Source organism: Quercus lobata, chromosome 10 (genome assembly GCF_001633185.2).
Source record: "Quercus lobata isolate SW786 chromosome 10, ValleyOak3.0 Primary Assembly, whole genome shotgun sequence".
Lineage (NCBI taxonomy): Eukaryota > Viridiplantae > Streptophyta > Magnoliopsida > Fagales > Fagaceae > Quercus > Quercus lobata.
The window spans coordinates 20,143,867-20,154,278 of record NC_044913.1 but is presented as its reverse complement, the minus strand read 5'-3'; the positions used below and the strand labels follow the sequence as shown (position 1 = coordinate 20,154,278).

Below are 10,412 nucleotides of genomic sequence, written 5' to 3'. Positions count from 1 at the left end.
ACTCTCATGGCCAAGGATGTGGAATCGATTCTTACCATTGCACTGAGCCCAACGCTGCCTGATGATAACATTATATAGGCGCTGACTCCTTCAGGGAAGTTCACGGTGAAGTCCGCTTATAGCTTGGCCCTTAAAGAGAGAACTGGCAATGACGCAGAGGAGAGTTCAAACTCAACACGGATGAAGGAGTTTTGGAAGTTTATTTGGCGATGGAATGTCCCTAATAAGATTCGAAGCTTCACGTGGCGTGCTTGCCGGAATATCTTACCCACAAAAGCTAATCTATTCCGGCGAAGGATAACGGCGGATAATACATGTGAGGTGTGTGGAAGCTTTGAAGAAACAACAGGCCATGCACTCTGGCACTGTCACCGTGCGAAGGAAGTATGGAAGGAAGCAGGGATGAATACGGATAAGGTGATGGACAACTGCCCGAAATTCTTGGATTTATTGTGGTATGCCCGAAACGTGAAGCAGTGGCCGATGGAGGACATGGGTTTGATGGTAACGACGGCATGGGGCATCTGGACGAACCGGAATGAAGTGCGCCACGGAAAGAGCAGAAAACCAGCGTCCGTCCTCGTTGGGTGGACAAAAGAGCTCTTGGAGAACTTTGTGATGGCTAACTATTCTACACGGCCATTCAAAGATTCTGTGGAAGCAAGATGGCGACCTCCCAAGCCTCCGTGGTACAAGGCAAACATGGACGGTGCAGTTTTTACTCAGCAAAAGGAAGCCGGAATTGGAGTGGTAATACGGGACCACCACGGAGAGGTAGTGGCAGCACTTAGCAAGCGGATAAAGGCTCCGTTGGGTGCGGTTGAGATAGAGGCTAAAGCAATGGAGGAAGGTGTTCGCTTCGCATGGGGAATGGGAATCCGAGACTGCCTGTTTGAAAGCGATTCCCTCATTGTCGTGAACGCCATACACCGACATACAGAGGCCCCAACTTCTATTGTTAATGTTATTAATGGGTCATTGTCCCAGCTGTATGGGTTTAGAGATGTAAAATTTAGCCATGTGGGCCGGTTAGGAAACAAGGTTGCACACACGCTAGCCCAATTTGCTAAAAGCGTGCCAGACCATTACGCGTGGGTTGAGGAAGTTCCAGCTTGTATTGAGGGGCTGGTGGCCCAAGATGTCATGTAGTTGGTTTTGAGTTTAATTTAAAGTAATCAGTTTCACATCAAAAAAAAAAAAAAAAAATTTATCCAGGCGGAAAAGGAATCTTAAGGAATGAAGTGAAATGTTGCATTTAATTCTTACTTAAAAGAGGGGGAGTCTAAACCATTAAGGACAAAAGGAATGGGCCTTGGTCAGAGTCTCGTTCATATGTCTAACGAGAAGAAGAGGAATTAAGGCCCAATAGCCCAATAAGCAAACACCTTAGCCCAAGCCTAAAAGCATGAGCACAAAAGATTAAGCACAACATTTGGAGATCGCTGCAATTTCACGTCCAAAACCTTCTCCGTAATGAAGGGAAAGGATTTGCTGCAAATTAAGTTGCAGCAACTCCTGCAAAAATGCAAATATATCAATGTCTCAAATAGACACATGTTCAAGCTTATATTTAAATGAAAACTTTCTTATTAAGATTGAATTTGTCACTAAATGACCACTCGACGTATGTGTATTTTGTAGGAATTGCTATAACTTAGTTTGCAGCAAATTCTTTTTCCATAATGAACACAGTCATACCTCTCATTATAGGTCCATTATGACCATAATAATCATATGACATAAAATCAACAAAAGCCCTTGTAGATAAGGGAAAATTATTAGATAGTCTTTGCCCCCCTCTCTCATATGAGGGATAGGCTTCACATGTGGGTCCACCATGGGACTCACCCTTCATGTAAGAGGAGAGAGTAATGTTTTTAGAGTATATAAGTATACTCATAAAGAAGGCCTATAACCCAAATTTGAGAGGTATGAAAAGATTACCCCTAATTTTCGTTTAAGTATTGGACTTATTAAACTAATGCCACTCCCAAGTCCCCACTTTTTTTGTTCTTGTTGACATCCAGTGACTTGGGGATCATCTAATCGTTGATTCACGTCAGCAAAAGTTGCACAAAATTGTAACCAAAAAAGGAGAAAGGGTAAATTATCTTTTTTGGTCTCTAATATTTACAATATTTACAATATGTATTAATTTGATCTTAACATTTGAAATACGTTAGTTTAGGTCCTAATTTTTTTATTATGGTGTCAAAATAATCAACATCATTAAGTAGTAAAAAAAAATGCAGACGTGACTAACTGTAATATTAAAATAATATTTTTATGCCATATACCTTTCTTTTTTTATTTTTTGCTAAAAGTATGCCATATACCTTTCATGTGGACTGCCACGTACTGTTTAAATTAAAAGAACAAATGTACATAAGGAAATAATCTTTGTGGAGTTAATACAGCGGCTTTAGTCGATGTAAGAGCCAAAAATGTCGATACAATATAACCCTTTTGGTAGCAAAAACAAAACGGCTTTGTGAACTGGAACTTGGGAAACCCTTCTGACCTCTTCCAATCAAATGTAAACGCAGACACAAGCAGCCTGTTACTTACATAGAATCCAATACAGTACTTCAAACTTCAAACATTGTCAACACTTCCTGGTGTTCCAAACTCAGACATTCAAGTTCAAATCACCTCTCCTATCTCTCTGCAAATATCAAATATCTAAATTTGAAGATCTGGGGATCAAAGAAAAGTGAAGTGGTAAAACAAAAGAAAAGGGTTATAGCCTTATAGGTTGAAATGGAGAACAGCAGCTTGGAGGAGACTCTGCAAGCTGGGAAGCTCTACAGAAACCTCAATTCTCTCATTGTTGCTCATCTTAGAGACAACAATCTCAACCAGGCAAAGCCAACCAACCTCTTCAAACTAATGGTTTCTAATGTGGTAAAGGTGTTAACTTTATGTGGGTTCCTTTTGTTTTGTTTTGTAGGCTGCAAGTGCAGTTGCTTCTGCAACTATGACACCATTGAATGTCGAAGTTCCACCTAATAAGCTTCTTGAGCTCTTTGCTAAGGTTCTTATTCTATTTGCTTTCTGGGTTTTTTTTTCTTTTTGGATCATTCCCTCTTTTAATTTGTATATTGTTGGGTTAGCAATAGAAAGAAAGCCTTTTATTTATTTATTTTGGGGGTCTGAGGTGATAACATAACAACAGGGTCTTGCAGTGGAGAAAGATGAGATGTTAAAAGGGGTCACTTCATCTGCATTGTATGATTTGGGCACTTCATTGCCTGCTGCTGCATATGGCTCAATCCCTGCTCCTCGAACCGCTACTGTTGATTTCAGGCAAGCCCTTTGTTCTAAATAACTTTCTTTGTCAATTTGACTAAATTCTATTATTACTTATTACGAGTTGTTGTTTTCCATTGTAAGTAACATAGCTTCTACTTCTACATTAGACCGTGGGGTAGTTTTAAAAAGAATATCTTCATTTTCATTGCTTTTAGGTGGTTATAAATCCAACGCCACTTAGGAAACAGCCTTCTTCCTTGAGAGGATTTCCAGACTTTGATCCCACACCCTGTCCAGAAAAATAAATTTAATTTTGCTTGTCTATCTTTTGGGAACCCAGGTATTAAAGATTATTGTAGGAATGGAGGTGTTCTTGAGATATAGAAAAAGTCTTGACCTTCACAAGTTTTGTTGGAGAAGGCAATTTTAAGCTGTCATCAGTTAGCCCAAAGTAAGATAGGAGAGGAAATAAGTTAATGTTCGAAAAGAGAGTGTTTTATATGTTGCCATTGGAGAAAGAGTTCACTTCTATTCATGTTTGGTATACATCAAATGTAGTAGACAATTACTTGCTGATAGAGGAGGTCATTCCTCTCTTCCCTCTTGAAATCGATTATTTTAGATAATCTTTTCTCAATCATGATCAGGAAAATAATACCCTTTGTGAAATGCTTGCTCTTTCTTCCTGCATAATCCATCATTTCTTTCTTGCTTTGCAAGTATTGAACCTAAGAGCTACTGCATCCTAACTTCACCACTTGAGTTAAAGCCCACGGGCCACATAAACTATTATGAGGTATTGATTTGTGTTTCTCACTTGTCCAAAAATACATCTTCTTATGTTTTTTTTCCTCACATTTATAAATTTAATTGTTGTCATCTGTCATTCCTGCTTTGCTCAATGCGAGTTAGGGAACATGAGGCATCGATATTTTAGAGTCTAAGTAGATTTAATGTGATTAAATATCTAGGAAATTTCTGATGTATGCTAGTTTGAAGTAAATACTTGGGGTATAGAAACATATGGGTACAGCAATGATAGCCCCCAAGTTGACATATTTGCAATACTTCGTTAAATTAATCCTTGTTAAAGAATTTTATTTTTTGGTTGAAAATCTGATAATGTATGTCTTTTATCAAACCAGTGCTGTGCAAGATGCAAAAGGCTCATCAAAGAGTTTTCCGAAGCATGAGACACGACATCTTTCAGAGCACAAGGTATGCATTAGAGTAATGTACAATTTTATGCTCTGCTTTAATTTAGTGTTCTGAGTTCTCTATGAACCAATTACCTCTGGGCATCTTATTTGGACTGATGGGCTAAAATTTCTAGAATATTGCCAGATGTGCAAGATTCAGTCCTGATGGGAGGTTTGTTGCCACTGGAAGTGCAGACACATCAATAAAGCTCTTTGAGGTGTTGATTCTTTTAGTCATGTGATTGACTCTTTCATAAACTTGAGCTTTTATTCATAGTTTGCCAATTTCTCATACAGGTTGCAAAAATTAAGCAAATGATGCTGCCAGATGCAAGGGATGGTCCTGTGCGACCTGTCATACGAACGTTTTATGACCATATACAAGTAATTAAATCTTATTGAATAGTACCAATGGCTGTGTGAAATGGTTCAAAAAGTATTTTGTTCGGGTTTTTTTTTTTTTCTTTTTTTTGGCTGCTAATATCTTATTAATTATCACAAAACATCATACATCTAGAAGTTATCAGTTTTTTATTTAGTGTTTGATATCTCAATGTTTGGATCTGAGCTTGGTTCAGATTACCTGAGTAATGTTTGAACTTGTGATGATTGGATCAAGTTTGTTCTAATCATTTTGGGTAAACTTAAAATCAGCTCTAGGCATTTTTTTCTTTCCTCTTCTTTTTTATTGGAGATGATAACAGGATGTCGCTGTATCTTTCCTTATAATGTCTAATTCTTTTCTTATACAATTGCAGCCAATAAATGATTTGGATTTCCATCCTCAAAATACTGTTCTGATATCTGGGGCCAAAGACCACACTATAAAGTATGAATTTTTCTAGTTTTGCATATGAGGTTGTCTTCATTTTATATGGTCTTTAATACCATATAATTTCTTTGACTCATTAGCATCATACATATTTTTCCTCCCTCTCCTTTTAGATCTGTTATAAGCTGCTTAAATACTACAGCCTTCATTTGTCCCAAATTTGACTAGGATTTTGTTATGCTCCAATTACTGATGCTTTTCCAGGTTCTTTGATTTTTCCAAAATGACCGCAAAGAGAGCATTCAGAGTTATCCAGGTCCTGCTCGTAAATTATTAAAAGCATTAATTCTTGAACTTGGCAGCAGAATTTATTATTCAAGTATAGATTGACATTCATTTCATAATTTTTCTGTTTGACACAATCCAGGATACGCATAATGTGCGTTCTGTATCTTTTCATCCTTCTGGGGATTTTCTTTTAGCAGGTAATAATCTTCTTTACATTCTTCACTCTTAAACATATATTTGTTAATCATTTGTCTTAACCTATTTGATATTTTATGCTATACATTAGTTGGTAATTACCTAGATGTTGGGGGGGGGGGGGGTGTGGAAGAGCTTGTGCAATTGAACTGATTTATGATAATCTATATTGGAAAATTGCACACCAAAATTTCTGATGCTGTCATAATTTTCTAATAAATTTCTGCATAGGTTTAACTTGATCTACACAGAAGTGAGTAAAATCTTATGTAAAATGTATGTGAATGATGGATTTTAGTACTTCTACCAGAATTCTTATCAGTATCATGCACCCTTAATTTGATGGGGAAAAAATCACAGGAACTGATCACCAAATCCCACATTTGTACGATGTCAATACCTTCCAGTGCTATCTATCTTCAAACGTCCCAGAGATAGGTGTTAATGGATCCATAAATCAGGCATGGTCAACTCAATCTATTTCGTACTTAGATTAATTTTCCATATTTCATAGCTAACTTCGAGGTCATTACGGAAATCAATTCCATGTATCATGCAGGTTAGGTATTCATCTACAGGTGGCATGTATGTTACAGCATCTAAAGATGGTGCTGTACGGTTATGGGATGGAGTAACTGCGAATTGTGTGCGATCCATAGTCGGTGCACATGGAGCAGCTGAGGTCACTGGTGCAAATTTTACAAAGGATCAAAGGTATACCTCATGGAATTACACTCAGTCATGAATTCATGCGTGTATATAGAAAGTGAGGCGAATCTCTCGTTATAAATTCTATTAGTGCAAACCAGCTATTTCATGACTGTGAATAACATAACTAATGAATGATATGATTAAATTCTCTTCTGGAATATATGGCTTTAGATGCACTGGACTTGAATGAGGAAGAGATTGGAGGGTAAAGACTGCTGTCACTAAGACAAGGCACTGATACTAATGATGACCTTAGAATTGACTCTGCTTTTACTTTGTCAGTCTTCTGGGTTATTCTTCATGATCTTCTGCAATGAATAATAACCTTATTTACATTTCAAAGTCTAGCTGCTTTTGTTTAATGCTATGAATGAAAAACATGGTCATGGCGTCCCTTACAGTTTCTAGATGTAGAGTCCACAGAAATCTAATTGATGAATTAATTGTGCTTCTTAGACACTCAATTCTAGACATTTCTACCTTTATTCTGACTTATTAGATATATTAAGATTGGATTTTGCAACTATTGTGTACTGGCTTTGTAAGATGAATTAAAAAGTTGCCTTTCTAGATTTGTTCTCTCCTGTGGGAAGGATTCTACCGTGAAGCTTTGGGAAGTTGGCACTGGAAGATTGGTCAAACAATATCTTGGAGCTACACATCTGCAGCTGCGGTGCCAGGTATGTACAGAAAGCCTTCTTTTAAAGGTTTGTGCTTTGAGCATCTTTGACACCAGGCATATATGTCTATGCACTCTTTAATAAACCTCATTTTACTGATTCCTCGGTATGAGGCTTCTACAGAACTCTTGAAAAAGGATACTTTCTGGCTAAGTTCTGTTGCCTATTGATCTTGGTAATATTTATATGGTTATCAGACTAGCATTCTATGTTATAATTGCTAGCACAAAACCCCCTCAACCCCACCAAAGTGTGAAAACTGGGAGAATTCTTGAAGTATTTTCTAGGAGAGTGGCATGCTTCTGGAATCTTTTGAACAAACAAAAATGCTTTAATTAGTTTATGCCCTTTTTCTCTCTTAGACTTCCATTTGCACATATGTTTTTTTTATATGAGGAATTGTTTTCCTTTTGAAGATCAAAGTAATCCTTGGTTCTCTTGATTTTTTGAAAAAGAAAGTTGTTACTTTGGCACTATGGTTTAGTGGGCCAAAAAGTCATATTACCAGATGTTTTAATCCTTTCTTGCAGGCTGTTTTCAATGACACTGAAGAATTTGTATTATCCATAGATGAACCAAGCAATGAGGTTTGTGCAGCTTCCTGTGTTTTTTAGTGTAACAATTTTGGCTTCAATTGAGGAATCTTGGGTGGTTGCAGATTGTAATTTGGGATGCTCTGACGGCAGAGAAAGTCGCAAGGTGGCCTTCCAATCATATTGGTGCACCCCGCTGGCTTGAGCATTCACCAGTAGAGGCAGCCTTTGTTTCCTGTGGCACTGATAGGTCTATTCGGTTCTGGAAGGAAGTTCTCTAGGTATGTGGGAATGGGGGTGATGGTGTTCTTACTCCAAGGAAGTGTATATTTAAGAGATTACTGAACATGCGTTCTAGAAGAAATCTGTCTGTAGAACAACATCAACAATGAGAATAGTTGGACCTGTGGGTCTATATATAGAATTTGTATGCATTTTCCCTCCTGTGCACTCGTAATAATAGAGGAGCTAAATTTTACGCTAGCCTTCAACCTACCGCAACCCTCCTATGTGTTCAATTTTTCTTTTTTGGCCCCTTTATGAAATCCTTAACGATAGATTAATACAATGAATTAATTTACTGAAGTTTTATTTGTGGTCATCTATTATTGAAAGGCTCAGAAGCCACAATGATGTGGCCTTTTATTTCCACTCTCGACACCTTCCCCATTCCAGCCCCCCAACAACAACATTTTTTTGACTTATTGGATGTTTAGTGAGCTCCTGATGTGTTACTGGTTTTATTTGGCTGGGCCCTCATTTTTATGTCAGTTTGAATATGGATGGCATATGATATTTATTGCATTACTCATCTTATGAGCGTCTGAGGACATTGGGACTGTGAGAAACTGGAAAAGAGTAAACTCGTGCCTTTATTTGGCACCATAGAAAGTTAGAGAAAAGCCACTTAGTTTTGTCAAGAAAGAACATGAAAAATCAGAGTAAGAGACTAGACAGGTGTGCTGTATTGCATCACTCAATTTCTACTATATTTCACACCTGGTTGCTGTTTTATACAAAACACAAATGAAGATGCACAAGCAGTTTTTTTTTTTTTTTTTAATCTTCATAAGTTCTAGATAATAGTTACACTCATTCCTAATCCAGCATGAATAGGATATATAAGTTTATGGCACAATAAACCTTAGACAGGTTCATCTTTGCACTTGCTGCATTGTGTGCAAAGCTGTAGATTCACTGAATACATCCAGAAGGTTGTTTTCTCCTGAGCAGCAAGCGTAGAGGCATATAACATGGTGGAAAACGTTTTCTCGATCATGGCAACAAACAACAGGAGGCACAGATCACGCAGAGAAAGAGATCTACAATTTTCTTGTAGAAATGACTATGCAGAGGCATGTAACATGGTGGGAAAGCCAAGGAAGAGTATGCTAGGCTCTATGAAGTAATTTAGCTCTGCATTTCTGAGGTGGGATACTCTTTTGTGTTCCATCTTCTAAGAAAGTGCAGTTTAAAACTTTCAATTATGCTGATCTGCCAAAGACTCAAACTCCTATAAATTTTATATTAAACTCATATATCCAATACAAACAATGTTATTAATGGATCAGAAGAACAGAGATTACCTCACATTAGATTGAGGCAATCAATCTCAAAGGGCCCATCACCTCATTTCTGGAAGCTTACTAGCATGAGCCAACAGTGACAAGAAGAGTAAGTCAGGACCTGAAAAGTACCAATCTAATCAAGACCACAACAGATCAACTTAATGGTTTGATTAGACATTATTTAAAAAAAGAAAAGAAAATAACCTTCTTCGATATTAAGAATAACCAAAGAGAGCAAAGTCCAACCAGAAGCTGAATGAGGTTATAATTTGCCTAAATTTGGTCAAAGCTTGAAGTAAAGATGGTTCAATGAAAGAACTAATAAAAAAGCTTAGTTTGCTTGAAACAATGCTATAAGCCAATAACTGTGTATGTGACAAAAGCTTTTATTTCTAGTGTCATTAAAAGTAAAATAAAAAAAGCAAAGACATTTACAATGGGAGGGGAGGGGAATACCAAATGTCTCCATTAGAAATATCAGGAAATTGCCAACTCAATAGCTATAAAGCGCTTGACCACAAAGACAAAATCATAAATAAAAAAACATAGGTTTGGCCTTGGTGCGATAGCAAGTGCCTTTCACCAATAGTGACATGCTATGAATTTGAGTCAATGAATCAATCTCTCCAAATAAATAAATAAAAAAGAGGGGTAATGTTGCCTGTTATAACTTTTTCCAAATTCTGCAGAAGTGAGAGTTTTGTGCATTAAGTATAACCTTTATAATTATTTTAAAAAAAAAAGAAAAAAAAAGGTTTGGCTACAACCAAGTATGTAGGCAATGACTACAACTTCCACTAAAAAAAATTAACATAGTTATATGTTTTGAAAATCTAACAGTTAGATTACATGTTATTTATATTCTTAATACGCATGTCAAATTTTATGCAAATTAGATATTATTTACTAATTGAACCATAAATTTATTTTTTATGCATAATTTTATGTTACAAAAACTTGAAATTTAAATATTTAATTAGTGAATTTTGCAAGCATGAGCATAAAAAGAAAATGTAATCCAATGATGGATTTGTCAAAATTAAAATCTAATCAAAAGATATTGAGTGGTTATAACCATTGGCTACATACTAGCCAGATTTTTTCCAATTATTAAAAAAAAAGAAAAAAAAAAAAGAAGAAGAAGGAACTGCAATCACTAATACGTAATCGTTTGCTTGGAGAGGCATTGGAGAAACAAATAGCCTACGATGGGA

General features: G+C 36.7%; 1 protein-coding gene across 2 annotated transcripts; it reads left to right on the top strand.

Moving 5' to 3' along the window:
* Positions 1 to 2,459: 2,459 nt before the first annotated feature.
* Positions 2,460 to 8,215, top strand: LOC115965582 (cleavage stimulation factor subunit 50). Of its 2 annotated transcripts, XM_031084841.1 has the most exons (14): positions 2,460 to 2,862; positions 2,951 to 3,034; positions 3,176 to 3,306; positions 4,398 to 4,470; positions 4,586 to 4,669; positions 4,749 to 4,835; positions 5,210 to 5,280; positions 5,488 to 5,539; positions 5,651 to 5,708; positions 6,067 to 6,167; positions 6,266 to 6,420; positions 6,989 to 7,097; positions 7,628 to 7,684; positions 7,756 to 8,215. In XM_031084841.1, exons 1-14 carry the CDS (start codon positions 2,761 to 2,763, stop codon positions 7,909 to 7,911), a joined length of 1,320 nt encoding a protein of 439 aa, XP_030940701.1. In that variant the 5' UTR covers positions 2,460 to 2,760; the 3' UTR covers positions 7,912 to 8,215. The 2 variants fall into 2 exon arrangements, with proteins under 2 accessions (XP_030940701.1, XP_030940702.1); XM_031084842.1 differs by lacking the exon at positions 2,460 to 2,862 and having other exon boundaries at positions 2,946 to 3,034; positions 3,186 to 3,306.
* Positions 8,216 to 10,412: the final 2,197 nt, after the last annotated feature.

What these genes read in the sequence shown, in the direction of transcription:
- LOC115965582 (XM_031084841.1), top strand. Translation starts at nt 2,761, where the DNA reads ATGGAGAACAGCAGCTTGGAGGAGACTCTGCAAGCTGGGAAGCTCTAC. An exon ending in GCCAAAGACCACACTATAAA is followed by an intron (nt 5,281 to 5,487) that starts GTATGAATTTTT and finishes ATGCTTTTCCAG; the next exon opens with GTTCTTTGATTTTTCCAAAA. An exon ending in TAGATGAACCAAGCAATGAG is followed by an intron (nt 7,685 to 7,755) that starts GTTTGTGCAGCT and finishes GGGTGGTTGCAG; the next exon opens with ATTGTAATTTGGGATGCTCT.